Below are 15,166 nucleotides of genomic sequence, written 5' to 3'. Positions count from 1 at the left end.
ATCTTTTGCTCGATTTACCAGCCAAACAGGCTCTCAGTAAATGCTTGAAATGGCCAAAAACACTGTTCAATTGAAACCATATCACAAAATTACTTTGTTAGATCACCAAAACAATTACAGTTAAACCTCGTTAAACTGTATCTGCTAAAACAGTAGTTCCATTTTAAAAGTAGTAAAGTCAAATCCTCGACTCAGGGGCCATCAAACATAATGCGTTTTGTATCCGCATAAACCATACCAGCTTGATGCGTATGTATCGGTTAACACGTAGTGTTTCCACTTTTCGTCACGCAATCATGGTGGTGTGTCATCCCCATCGTGCGGCCCAGCAGAACAAGCCTCGAAGGTCAGAACAAGAGCCTCCAAGCACCCTGTGCATTTGCGCATGAAGCCACATCAACATCACTTCGGCGCCGTGCCGGAGCATTGTGGCGTCGTGCAAGCTAGGACTCGCGTCATGGCAAAGCTTGGATAAAAAACACAACACTGAGAGCTCAGCATAGAAGAAAAATTGGACATCATTTGTGCTACCGAATGTGGCACGAAGAAGATGGCTCTGGCATGCAGCAAGGATCTACCATTGACTACGGTGTATGGCATTTGGAATGCGAAGAAGTTGCTCGGCAGCGCTGCTATGACCGCAAATGGATGTCAGTTACGAGGTTCGACTTTTCGCCAGTTTCCTGTTTGTTGCCGAAGGGTTGCCTAATGATAGCGATGAGGACGACACGGAAAGTGACAGCAAGGGCAATTCAGGCCCAACAGTGGCAGAAGCTGTGTGTTGTGTCAGCCTCATGAATGCAATCATCGCGACGAGAACAGCACCCTGCAATGAAAAAGGCACCCCATGACTTCTGCAGCACTACTGTACCCCTGCATGGAGAATATGCTATGCCAATAAGGAATACGCCAAGCGAGTGTTTTCTGAGAAGAGGGGGCGGGCTGAAAAGCTGGCTCGGAGTTTCAGCAAGTTTGAGGCCACTGTCATCGCTGCTAGGCCGCCATGGCATCAAACGAAAATGACAGTCTTTTGTCGCACAAAGTGAGTAAATAGTGCTTCTTTTTGCCCTTTCATTGCACTCTCTCCGAGTTCCGTTTCTGACAGGTAAGTGGGCGATCTCACGCTATTTCAGTTAAGCAGTACTATCGTTTAGTACATACTTTTTCCGAGCTGCGGTCAACTATGGTGTAATGAGGTTTCACTGTACATGGTTTTCAATGGAACTAAGATCGGGAAATGAAAATAGTTTGTTATATTGTAAATTTTGTTAAATTGAGGTTCAACTATATTTTTCTATATTTTGGCTGTTATGGCATAAGACAGTTCTTGAAACTTCCCAAGGTCACCCTTTGGCTCCTTTAGAATACAACGTTGTTCATTTTTACCAGAACATAATCAACTAGGCCCAAGCAGATGCAGTCAAATTCTATGATGTCACAGCAAGCTGATGTGGGAACTTCAGGCAGTGTCGCCACCCATCTTTCATTTTTGCAATCTTTCTGGCTCACCAAGCCTCTTCTTACAGTAAGGGTGGCTTTCCTGGTATTGTTGAAGGGTAAGTTACTAATACAGCTCAACTTATTTTTCTCTTTGATGTTTCTTTAAAGGGCCCCCTCACCAGGTCTGGCCATTCTGAGTTGACAAGTGCAGAGCATACAATGCACAATAACAATGTCTGCAAACTATTACCTCGCTACACACCGCAGAAAGAGCTGAAATTTGAAACCAAATGCTGTTTTCCCTTCTCCCCATGGACACCGTGCTCCAAGCTGGAGGATGACGTACACGTGCTAGTGTCCCTACGTACACACGTTTGTGCTGTAACGTCGCTCATAGTGACATGCGACTTCAAGAATTATTCAAGGCAACCGCTGTTATTTGTGTAATATGTTGCTTGAGTAGAGGAATTAATACTTAGAGAAATAATAAAACACAAACCGAATGTCTGCACATTTTGTTTTACTTTGCACTGCAACAAGAGAGATGTACTTCCATTTCGTCTGCTTGTTCCCACGTCGTGCAGTCATGCATGCAGATACCGAAACTGTCATTTTCTGCCGTGTTCCAGCGGCGGGATCACGCTTTTTGACCAGCTGGTGTATGCATCAGTATTCGTGTAGCACTGACTATCACTAGTCAAGTGTCGTCGTGCACAGCGTGCAAAATCTCGCATGTGAGGTTGTCAGTGGAAGTGCACCGCACCACAAAAAAAGCAAAAAAAAAAAAAAGGTGGGGCCCATGACGTATGCGTCACGCGGCTCTCGAGGGCCGGTATGGGAGAACGCAGGGAAGGAATTTCACTTGCGGAGGCAAGACGTGGCAAGTGGAGAGAGTCTCTCGCTTGGCAGTGGAGCTCGCCTCCTGAAATCATGGGTTTGAGGCACTGAAATATTTCTATCTCGGTTATTAATGAGCTGACCTCAACATGTTTGCGGCAGAACGCTCCCTAGAGGACACGTAACAACTTCCACCGTATCACCCAAGTTTGCTATGGGGCCTGGTGAGGAGCCCTTTAAGACAAACCTCTGATAAAGCGAAAAAACTTTCGCAGTATTTTCGAGTTTGTTTTAATGGATGTCTCCTGTAACACTAGAAAACTTTTATAAATTTATCTTAGGAGCACATACACCTACTTTGCACTTTGCCACATGTATTGTGCAGCTTCACTCACTCGTAGCACTGTGTGGATGTCAGGAAGGCCACACGAGATGCTACCTTGGCTTTGCGGGAGAAGATGGGCGACTCGCCTGTCAGCACCTCCAGGGCGCCTGTGATGTCGCCCACATGAGCAATGTACAGCATGTCCTGTAACATACCGGTCCCACTTCTCAGACGTCTGTTATGCCACCATACACCATCAGCATAAATTGAAACGCAAAGAGGGAATGAAAGATCAGAATGATGGTTACACATAAGTACAGTAGAACCTTGTTGATACATTCCCATTACGTACATTTTCCCAGCACAAACATTCGCAACCAAGAACACAAAAAATTACCCAACAGAGTTATGCTCATACGTTCCCAGTAAACACAATTTTTTGGCACCAACATTCAGCAATCGCCAAACTGCGATCGTATGAAATGTTTCCCGCCTGCTAGAACTCATGTAAACAAGAAATGTGCGATGCACGCATGATTGTGAAGAGTATATAGCTGCTCGCTGCGGCAGCCTCACCCGAATACTCGCCCGCCCGTCTCACATGAAAACGTTGGCGTGCATCGTTTCTCGTTTCGGTACCAGCAAATCTTCTCCTGAGTCATCGCACGTGGCATTCACAGCTATCACCGCCAATCCTATTACGATAAGCATCTTTGCCTATGTTTTTCACAGTGCGTGGTGCCGTCAGAAGCGCAGTGCATGCTTTTAATAGGCGATAACCCAAACGTGCCGCCTCTCCCCGCTGCAGACTGTGATCGTATGTTTTCCGGCCACTTCATACCATGTGAACAAGAAAAGGCACTAAGCGCCTGAGATCGAGAACAGTATAGGGCCACCCGTCTCACATGAAAACGACAGCGCACACAGTTTCTTATTCCAGTACCAGCAAATCTCTGTCTGAGTTGTCGCACGCCGCATTCACAGCTATCGTCACCAAACCTATCGTGATAAACATCTTCGCCTATCCGTTTCACAACGCGTGGCGCATAATGCCATTGGTAGCATACTGCACGCTTTTACAACGCGACAATCCAAACAAGCAGCCGTTCCCTGCTGCAGGCAGTGATGTGGGCATCACGTTTCGCTTTGGTGGCATCCGGCGTTGCCCACTAGCTAGATTTCGTTTTGGTTTCCTGTCATCCTCTTAAAACACAATGCAAGAGGAATACAACCAAACGCGTCTGGGGCCACTGGAGCACCCCCAGCTCAATGCGCGTTGGAGTCTCGTGCCACAATGATCCGCGCCACGCTTTGCATTACGTAGATGTCAACAATAGTTGAGTCTGTCGAATTTTTTAGTTACTTCGGATCGTATAGTATATTCTTTCTCATTGTTTTTGCCAAAATGTATGAACAAGGTTCTACTGTGCATAGAAATGCAATGTGTAATCACTCTGCAGCCAGTTTCTAAGCATGGAGTAGTCTCAACGTGTATGTTCTGGAGTCCTAATTGAGCCTTTACTACAAATTTTGATGAACCTGGAAATGAAACAATGAGCAGTTTCAAAATTGTTCACATCTGAAATTATGCAGATAGTACCTGTACTACTATCTGCCCATGATTGCAATACTTGACAAGCAAGTCTTCATACAGGCATGATGAAATCTGATTGTGTAACAATCCAGTTTCATATGGCCAAATCAAATATTGGCGGCAAGTACATAAATTGGCAAATGCTTACCATAACAGCAAAACACACTACATAAAATTGGACAGAAATTTCAAATTAGCTGGTGCCAATAAAAACTGCCACTGCACCTTAATAAACTGCAGGGTGAAAAAAATGTGACAAACAATGAACAAAGACATCTACAGGATCTTGGTGTAACAACATAACAAGAATGCACCATACACTGTCTACTAAATACAGTATTTACTCGCACGAGTGCACTCGCATGTTAAATACATCCCAAGTATTCCTCTTAAAATTGTAGATTCCCCCCCCTCCCCCCCCCCCCCGCCTCATATTAACCTTGCCCTCAACGCTGGTTCCATGCAGTCCTGTGAACGAATAGCCGTGCTGTAGTTTCCTGGTACAATCGACGATGATAGCACATGCCAATGAGAGCCATCTCTCCGCAGAAAAATTAATGCTCTCCAGCGCGGTGCTATTGGAACACCCAAACAAAAGCTACACACCAACAGGTGCACAACTAGAAGCGAGCCGATGAGCTGCACATTGGCCCTATTTTTAAAGCGAAGCTTTCTCTGCATTTTTCTCTGCCATTTGGCATGTCCTCATGGTGGTCGTGGTCGTTGGCTGTCTCACAGAGTAGAAGCTGGAGCTACCATAGATACAGTCAATTTCACAAGGTTTCACATGACTCGGTCCCAGAAGTGTCTGCATATACAGCCGACAGGGTTCCTGGTGCTGTGCCAAGCTCTTTATCTTCACACAGATCAGGAACTCTTTCGGCCATCTGCTTCAACGCATCCAGTACTAAGTCACATGAAATCTTGGGATGGTGATACAGTCAATCTTGGATATATCAAATTTCAAGGGGATTGTGAAATAGTTTGATATATCAATCATTCAAAATGCTTATCTCAAGCTTATTTGAGACCTTCACATGTCTCGAAGAGTTCCTCGAGATCGTAAAATTTGCTTCACCAAGGTCATGCTGAATGCAATATAATTAACTTACTTTTTTGCATACAAATGTTATAATGTCGCAAATTGCTGTGAAATAGTTTTTCATATACTGATTGCGATGCTGACCCTAAAAGCCCACGTCACTCAATTGGACACACGAGCATGGTGTGCCTCGCGCACGTTGAAGTGCTTGTTGGGCGTTTTTAATGCGATAGTGTTGAGGGCCCCGTGTCGCAGAAAATCCAGCATCGGCATCAGCGTCCTGCGTCTGATGCTGTTTCGGCAAAAAGGTTTTCGCACCACCCATAACCGGGCCCTCCAGTTGGCGCAAGAAAATTACTGAACTAGTCGAATTTCTCAAGCTAAAATACACAGAAAAATCCTAAAGTACGACTTACAAACAACCTAAAGATATGATAGCATCAGATTGCAATTTGACAATACAAAAAAAAGATAATTCTGTTACGCAAAAACTAAAAAAAAAAAAACGTTTTCCAGCGTTTTTACCATTCATAGATTGGCCACAACGTCGGGCGTCTGAGCGCTGGCACTTGAGTATCTTGGAGGCAATGGAGCAGCGCGCCCAGTTCCTCGCAATACCTCAGGATGGCACTCGCCTCGGCCACATCGCGGCCCACGCAAAAGGCCACGTTTCTACCAGAAAGCCCGCCTCCGTGCATAGAGTTTGCAGCCAGAATTTTCTGGTAAACATTACGGTTACACAAGCTCCAGTTGCCGGGAAGCGTCAGAAGCAGTGAGGGATTTTTTAATGCTTTGGCGTGCCACTCTTAAAGATGAAGCGTAAGCGTCCTCGAAATTTTTATTTAAGATGAGGTAGAAATGGACACACCACAGAAGTAAACCTGCCTGTTGAATACATGCTGTGCCACCATCAGTACTTATTGGCACGTTCATGCATGAACTGTGTGTGAACCTGCCCGGCCGCATCTTCGTTTCAATACCAAAAGTAAGCTTTTTAAACAGCTGTTCATCACACATGTGCAACGAGCCAGGCAGACTGTTGTGTTGGGTTTTGGAACAGATTTCCTGCGGGAACTAGTCATCCTCACTTCTCAACCGCGCTAAAAAGTCAGCACGTCTCTTGCGTGCCGATCGGCACTCCAATGCCTCGCAGTCCCTTCGTTCTCGGCCCTTCCACTCTGCCTGCTGTGTTGCCGATGTTACATACAAGCTGTTAGCTTCGAAAGTGGTCTTCAGCTTGCAGAACATTTGGATCCATTTCCACTCACATGCAACAGAGCGAGCACACATAATACCGGACCCCCAAATCGCACAGCGATGAGTCTTGCCTGCCAATACCGCAACAGTCTTTTCGCAAAAGTGTGGATGTGGTGTGCGGTGAAACTGTAATGTACAGGTCTGTCCAAGTGAGGGTTGGGGGCATATTTATTTTGTCCGCTCGCGGAACCCTAAAATGGCATTTGTGGAAAGCCATTGTTTACAACAAGACCAGCTCGGTGGCAGAGATATATCCAGTTCGGCATCCCATGCCCGGCCTCGTTCAGTGAAAAAATTGAATGTCATTCCCGCTTTCTTGTGAAACACATGTGAGAACAGGAGGTTATTCAAGTTCTTGAAGCAGAGTGGCAGTCTGCTCTTACCGATAACAAACAGCTGCAGTTAGCATGAGCCATTCTTCCATGTGTGCAGCAAGCAAAACTGAGAGCACCCTGCTTATTTTTCCTCTATGGCATGCACTGCCTCTTCAGATTCAATTTCCTGTTTAACAACACCTGACATTCCTTTACTAAACATCTGACAAAATGGCGCCGTTTCAAGTTCGTTAGCATTGTTGCGGCTTAAGGTGGCGTTAGGGCATGGAATCCACCAAGCCCATCGACTGCTACGTCAGGTTGTGGAAAATGAAGGAAAAAGGGTTTATTGGATGAGTTACATGGTTCCAGTGCAGAGCCCACTACAGGCAGGAGCAAGTTAAATGTCCGAGTTCACATCAGGACTCTCTGTCCCACGGCTCGAAAGGCCTCCACTTTTAATACCGTCGTCTTCCCTAGGCGAGTTGACTATGGAATCTGAAGACTGTCCAGCAGCAAACCACAATCGTCGACTCCGTTGCAATACCACGCCTTTGCCCACAACACTCCTCAGTAACTCCGCCTCCAAAGCCTGATGGTATGGATATGTGGCAGAGTCACAACCTGTGAATCCAGGGTCGTCGCTATTTGGTAGCACTGAATGGGCGCCTTTCATCCTTAGTTCAAGCTGTCAGGTAATGGTGGGGTCGGTGGCCTCTTGTGGACCCGTCTAGAGTCGGTGTTCAGGCTGCGTTGACTTCTGGATAGGTGCTGATGTATGGGTGGTGGTTTGCCTCGTGGCAAACATCTAATTAACTGCAAATCCCAGGTTGCCTCGTTGTTTGGTACCGTTGGAAGAGGCCCCCTTTCATCCTTAGCTCAGGCTGCCAGGTAATTGTTTTTTTATTTGCAGGCACTGTTGTCCGATTGGGCCGTTACAGGGGTGGGGTACAAATATGGCACAAAATGCATGATGGCTTACATAAAGCAGCACTGTACAGCTAATACATAGATTTGCAAGTCACAGTGTGCCATTATAAATAAATATATTACAAAATCTGACTTAACAACCGTCATAGGAAACATAAAGCAGCAATGTGCAGCCGATAAATGCATCATGATACTACATACTACAACTTACATGATACATATTACATCACATACATCGCAACATTATACATAACAATACTACATTCTACAACTTTCACGAGAAATGTTAGATCATGAGGATTCATTTAGAAAATATTTTATAACCTCGGTTTCAAAATGTTCTACAGTTTGAGAATCGCATATGGCATTCGGTAAATCATTCCAGTCTCTTATGGTTCTAGGGAAAAAAGAGTATGCGTATGTGTTCACACGAGATTGAGACACTAGAAAGTTGCTGCAGTGGTCACTTCGTAGGCTCCGGACTAGTCACGAATTAGGTACTGCGCTGCATCAAAGTTAAATAAATTTTGAGAAAGCAAAAACAAGAATTTTAGTCTGGCTATGAGGCAGCGTTCCAAGAGGGGAGGTAAATTAAGTTCTTGCAACATCTCTGTTACAGAATTAGTAAGGGAGTACCTTGAAAGAATAAATCTAGCCGCCCTTCTTTGCGCTCGTTCAATTTTATGAATTAATCCTTTTTGGTAGGGGTCCCATATGATGCTCATGAAGCTTGCATATTCCAGTGTAGGCCTTACTATTGTTAAATATGCTGTTAACCTTACGGGGGCTGGAGTGAGTTTTAATTTGCGTGTAAGAACCATAACTTTTTTTTTCAGCGGTCTTTTTGTCTTCAAAAAAAGGCATTTGGTACTCCATCCAGAGCAACAGAGTTTTGTTCTCTGATGTTTAGCAGCAGCGATAATATTCCTTCATAGCTAATTCGTACTTCTGGCATATCTGACACGTGCAAAAATGATATTACTGTAGTTGGAGCAGTAGAATTAGAAACATTTGAAAAGACGGACTGGAAGAACTCGTTATGGTAAGACGCAATTTTTGAACAGTCAGTTATGATTTCGTCAACAATAATGCTGTATTGGCTTTGAGTGGTTTGCGACAAGTGACACCGAAACTTTTGCGGAGAAGATACCAAGAAGTTCGGAAGTGTTTCCTCATAGTATTTCTTTTTTGCTTGCCTAAGCTTTATTCGCAGCTATGCTGATAGGTTAGATATCTTTCCACAATTTTTTACTTTCCTTTGTCTTCCTATTTTTCGCTTCAAGCGAACAATCTCTCGCGTTATCAAGGGATTACTTTTATTTTTTATTCTTTTCTTATTGGTACGAATGAGTTTACGCAGTGCAAGATAATGGTTTTCAATCTTGCCCACAACACATTGACGTCATCGTCAGAACTCAGAACTCAGACTGTCTAGATGAAATGACAAATAATGAATGATGCTCGTGTCATCAGCTTTATCAAAATTGGGAACGTGCATAGTGCATTCTTTAAGATTTGTTGCGGGAACCTTGGTTTTGATTTGTACAAATACAAGCTTCAACTGCTACCTGATAATTTTCAAACCGTCCATCAGGAAATACTAAGTCCAATATGGACTGCACTGTTCCCGTTTTTCGTATGCTTTCCTGCACCACCTGTGTTAAGTCGATAGCGAAAGCAATATCGAGCACCACTTCGCAGTCATGGTGGGGTTGTGACCTTTTTTTGGGACCCACCAAGAGTCTGTGTCCACGCTGCATTGATGTCTGAATAGGCACTAATGGATGGGAGAGTGTTTGCCTTGTGGCAAACATCCAATTAAGGGGGGATGTGCCAACTGAAGTGGTCAAATTGTAAAAATTTTCAATTTTCTGATTGATCCTTTTTTTTCGCAATTCACGGACTTTTATTTACCTCGTGGTGAAATATTGTAACAAAATGCACAATAAAAATTAAAAAACAGCGCTTTCCTAAAGTGCTGTCCTAAAAAATCAGGAAAAAATTGGGCTTCGGAAGGTGCCATTGCACCGCAGATCGCTACGCTATCCATTGATGCAGCGCCGCCATCTTGGTATCATCATTAGAAGGAGAGATTGGAGCTCAAGATAGCCACAGCGACATGTTTCTCCACTGAAAAATAAACCAGCAAACACGAGCTAAAAGAAGGCAAAAGCGGCATTGCGATTTGGCGCAGTAGTCATATGGGACACACGGCACACTTCTATTAGCTGTTGTAGATTTGAATTGCTGACGAACTTCCCTCGTGCGCATTTATGCAGCAGCGAGCTGCACGCTCTGATCAATGTGACTGATGATCGTGGCAGCTTAACGCAGATATTGTGACGAGCCCCAAAGAAAGAAATTTTCGAACGGCCCACACATACAGAAGACCACGAAAGGCGTCGAACAGAGGGAGAAAACTACTCGCAGAAGCGGATGCCGCCGACCGTGTCAACGAGGCACAATCGGTGCACATAGGTGACCAAGAAAGCTCATCTGCGTGCGGTACTGACGAAGCGACTGTGGGCTATGGTGACGGTGCGTCCGCGCGTGGTCATGGCAGCAACATGACATCGGCAAGAGCAGAAGTTTTTGCATCAAATATTCAGCTGCGAATTTCAGCTCCAACTCACTCATGAAGAGGTTGTGCAATGAGAGAAGACAAGAGCGGACATTTTGAATGCGCTGTCATCCACCTCTGTACGAAGCATGGATGCACAACGCATCAACAAGGCTATTAAGGTGCACGAAACTGCTGCAAAGAAGCGAAAAACTATATCAAAATGGAAAGAAAATGTGTCCTCACAGGCAAATGACTACATGTCAGGCGGGTTTTAAGTGCTCAAAGTAAACATTTAAATGTTTACAACAACTGAAACTTTGAGCCCCGTTTTCTCGGCCTTCATTTTTTTGTGCAGTTGCTTTTAGTCACGCCAGTGCCATTTCACAACGAATGAACACAAAATCATTGTCTTTTGCACTTGGATCCTGAAACAATGACGAGTGCAACAAAGCTGTCTATATTTATGTACACTTCATAAAAACAATTATAATGCTTTTTTTGCAAAAATCATTAGTAAGACAATATGCATACGAAATATACTGTAACAAGTTCTTTTTTCAGCGAAAAACAAACTTTAAACAATTTGTTCGCATATTCGCAGGAAGCCATCACAGTGCAATATTAAACATACCAAAATATTCGTAGATTGTGCAGTGGGCATAGTACATATGATCCCATTTAGGTGTGGTAAAGTTTACATAGGCCAGTCTCGGCATTGCATCAACGTGAGGCTAAGAGAGCACCTGGCGGCACATAATTCATCAGGAACGACCCATCTGGCTGCCCACTGTAGGGACTGCGGCTGTTATCCTGTCTTCGAAGATACTCAGATTATCTTCAAAAGCACAAGCCAGTTAACCCGTGAAATGGCAGAGGCCTTCCACATAAAGAAAAAAGGAGATAACTGCGTCAGCCACCCCTCAGTTATGCTACATGATAGGGAATTCAAATTTCTTGACAGAATTTTTTTTTTACTTTTTTACTTTTAACGTTGCCTTTCAAACAATTTAACCTGAGAGCCTTGTAACGCATGCTCAGCCATCCTACTCCATTCTTGTGTGCATATATTCGTTTCCTTTCAATAAAATTTTTCAGTTGTGAGTAAGCGCTTTGTCCTGTCCACTCTCTTCGTTTCTCGTCTTTGTGCGCTTTTACAGTTTTAAGATGCATAGGAAAGTAAAAAAAAATGTATGCTCATTTCGGTATTTTAAAAATTTGGAGGACGCTTAAGCTTCGCTATTAAGAGTGGAACGCGATAGCATTCAAAGATCCCTGACTGCTTCTCACGCTTCCCGGCAACTAAAGCGTTTGTAACTGTAATGTTTACCGGAAAACGCTGGCTGCGAACGCTATGCACGAAGGCAGGCTTTCTGGTCGAAATGCAACCTCTTGTGTGGGCCGCGATGCAGCCGAGGCAAGCGCCATCTAGAGGTATTGCAAGGAACCGGGCACACTACTCCATGGCCCCCAAGAACGTTGGGTGCCGGCATGCGCAAATGGCAGATGCCTTGGCCGGTCTATGAATGGTAGAAACATAGGCAAAGGGGTTTATTTGAGCTTTTGTGTAACAGAATTATGTTTTCTCGTATAGTCAAATTACAATCCGATGCTATCACGTCTGATCTTAACGAAAAAGTGTGCAAAAAAGAGGTAGACAAGAAAAAGAGAAGTGATGAACATGGGAGCTTTCTTGTCCACGTCTTTTTCGCGCACTTTTTCGTTAAGATGGAACCACACCTATTTGCCCAGCTCTCAGTTATGATGAGCTATCATGTCTGGAGGTTGTAAGTCGTACTTTACGATTTTTCTACGTAGTTTAGCTTGAGAAATTCAATTAGTTCAGTAACTTTCTTGTGCCACATGGAGAGCCTCGGTATGGGCGATTCAAAAATCATTTTGTTGAAACAATGTCAGACGCTGGACGCCGATGCGGGATGCCAACGTCGACATCGAATTTTCTGCAACAAGGGGCCCTGAACGCTATCGCGTTAAAAATAAACCAATACCTTTACTGCACAGAAAAGGCCTTTGTGAACATGCTGATGTGAAAATCTCGGTGAACTTGTCCAATTAATTAATTAATTTGGGGATGACCATTAGAGGCTGTTAAATGTAACTCGAAAACTATTATAGATATCACAAAACTGATTTCAGTAATGATATCAGCATAACAAATCACACCTACATACCGAATTTCATCAATTTATTCCCATGAATGAAAAAGTTTTTATAGCCATTCCCCAACGCCTTGGTGGTGTTGAGACGTAAATATTCCGATGACGCGAGAGTGATTGTGTCTTCATCAGTAGAAGCACACTTACAGGGGTGCGGTGCATCACAGTGTTCAATATATCAAATGTGGCAGTGAACCGGAGTTCGATAAACACGTAGGACATTGTTATACTTCTGCATGATATTTCCAAGATGATTTTACAACTATTCGATATAGACAATGATTCAATATATCCAAGTTTGATATATCAGGATAGCGAGGATTGACTGCAGTATCACTGAAAGTTATCGCTTGAGAATATTGCCTCTGAATAAAACTTACTTTTGCTTTGCAAAGTACGTCACCATGGATGATGACCGTTATAGGACGCCTTTGTTCCATAAATCCACTACGAATTTTTTATTGTGCTATGTCATTTTGTGTGGCTATAGCTCATCAAAGTTTCACTTACACAGATTCCAACAGTGCGTGGGATCTCATTTTTTGCTACTTCAAAGGCAACCTTTCAAAGGCAGCGTTGTTTGTTGCTCACTTTTCTGCCTGTCGTGTGTTTTGCTGTGGGAAATGAACCATTGGGAATCGCACTGCCAGAATGCATTTCGGTGTGGACGAAGTTTGTGTGTACTACTGGGAAGCAGCACGACATGTTGCTCTCTATGAATCAGGCGTGTCAAGCCTTCCAGGAGCAGAATACTGGAAAGATGTCACTTTGCAAAGAAGCTTTCACTGCTTGCAAATAGTGGTCATGTATATTTACTGGAAAGCTAAGCTATCTAATCACCTTTTTTAGTCATTAACATCTTACTCTTCAATTTTTGTTCTTTTGAAAAAGTTCTCATAAAATTTATCCCACATATTAAATGCACCCCCAACTTTGCTTTAGTTTCTTTGGGAGAAAAAGTGTGCTCATCATACAAGTAGTGTATTTACTCATATGATGAATGCACTTCTTTACTGAAGAAATGTTCGCAAAGTTAAAGGTTCGTTCATTACGTGCAATAAAATTTTGAGCAATTTTCTTTTTCTGCGGCCACCTCTAAAAAATTGGAGACACACGGTACCATTTGACGTTCAATACAGCATCCGATGTGGCAGAATGGCAGCCAGATCCGAGGCACTTTGCTGTGCCATAGCACCAGATCAGACACCTAAAGATTCGTGCAGGCATCCAATCCAGCGCTACGAAATGACAAAACACCTCAGATCTGGCTGCCGTACAGCACATCAGACGCCGAAGTGTACCATGTGTTTCCTACTTCACAGCAGCAAGTTTGGGGTACAATCATTATGTGTCTAAAAGAAAACTCACTTCTTCACTGAAAAAAGTGGGGGGGTGCGTTCATTATGCAAGTGTGTTCATTATGCGAGTAAATACGGTCAATATCGTAATTGTGCACTGAAACTTGAGAAATGGAAAAAGAGCTCATACAGCCTCTTAACACGCACATCAGTGTCCTTGGCAGATGTCTTCTGGGAGACGGCCACATATCCCGAAAGAATGAAGAAGAGGGAAGCTGGCTCGCCCGAATCCTCCTTGCTCAAATACTCTCCTGGCTGAAACTCCTTTACTGCAACCATGTTCCGAATCATCTCCTCATCCTGCAACATGAAAATGAAGGTGATCATTGGAATCAGGATGCTCCTGAACATACCCATAAGCATGCATAGAATGTATTCATCAATGGCCTCAGCAAAACACTAACTTGTATGTGAAGGTACAAGAACCTCATTAATTTAAAACATACATTCTTCACCTGCTCTATATTCCCAGCATGATTCTTGTTAATGCTTATTCATCCAGTAACTCATTTAGGTCATAGTGACATACTACATGTCTGAAGGTTGCCGGGTACTGCCCCTAGAAACCTGCAGCTTGCAGATGCAGTGATGCCATTAGACCAAGCCACGTTGGAGCACCTTTTGGAACAGCTAAAACCTCACTTTAGAGCTGCAAATCATCCGTTTGGGGCAGTTACCAGACAAACATTTTTGCATGCAGATGTTTAGACCCACCATAGCAGTAGTGCCATGCTCTCCAACGAGAATCTGTGTATGCACATGCGCATGCATAAGCTTGTCTAGGATATTCCAGAGAATGAAATTTACTTGTTGCTCTTCATTTTCTTGTGAATAGCCCTAGGTTTCTTCAATCCTGTGGTATCAAGCCTCCAAACGTAAAAAACACTTTCCCAATGCAATTTACATTAGTATAATTTTCAAGGAGGCTTTCCCCGATGCTGCAATGTCCCAAGACAAAAAGCAAGTGTTGCTTCAGTGCAGGGAGTGCGCACGGCATAAATTTAAGAGACATTCCTTTTACTACTGAACACAATCTTCCTGATGTTCGTGCTTTCAGTAATAGCTAGGTGGTGCAAGTGTGTGGGGAAGTCTGACTGTTGTGCTTATCAGTTGGTAAATGGACGGAATCCTTAGGCTCATGGTTCCTTGCAGTATTCTGTGAACATGAAGATTGCAGTAATGGAAGGTAATGCGGTAATGAAAATTTCTCAAGTTCTTTAACGAGCATTTCGTTTAAGTCCACGAGTGTTTATAGGTCCCACACATGCTGGAACCTGGTTGCCGCAGCCGAGATTTGATATTGTAAGTGAGTGAATTATACAGGCACTATGG

At 43.7% G+C, this 15,166-nt stretch overlaps 1 protein-coding gene across 11 annotated transcripts in view; it reads right to left on the bottom strand.

Annotated features, from left to right (window-relative positions):
- The window catches only part of sws (patatin like phospholipase domain containing sws), a 281,522-nt gene that overhangs the window by 156,383 nt on the left and 109,973 nt on the right, over nucleotides 1-15,166 (bottom strand). For all 11 annotated transcript variants that reach the window (XM_070522534.1, XM_070522554.1, XM_070522558.1 and 8 more), the window contains exons 13-14: nucleotides 13,982-14,134; nucleotides 2,673-2,806 (exon numbers count right to left, since the gene is read on the bottom strand). In XM_070522534.1, coding sequence (XP_070378635.1) covers nucleotides 2,673-2,806; nucleotides 13,982-14,134 — 287 coding nt within the window. The remainder of the gene's footprint in view (nucleotides 1-2,672; nucleotides 2,807-13,981; nucleotides 14,135-15,166) is intronic.

This window comes from Dermacentor albipictus, chromosome 1, assembly GCF_038994185.2.
Source record: "Dermacentor albipictus isolate Rhodes 1998 colony chromosome 1, USDA_Dalb.pri_finalv2, whole genome shotgun sequence".
NCBI classification, from domain to species: Eukaryota; Metazoa; Arthropoda; class Arachnida; order Ixodida; family Ixodidae; genus Dermacentor; species Dermacentor albipictus.
This window is presented reverse-complemented; position numbering and strand designations above follow the sequence as displayed.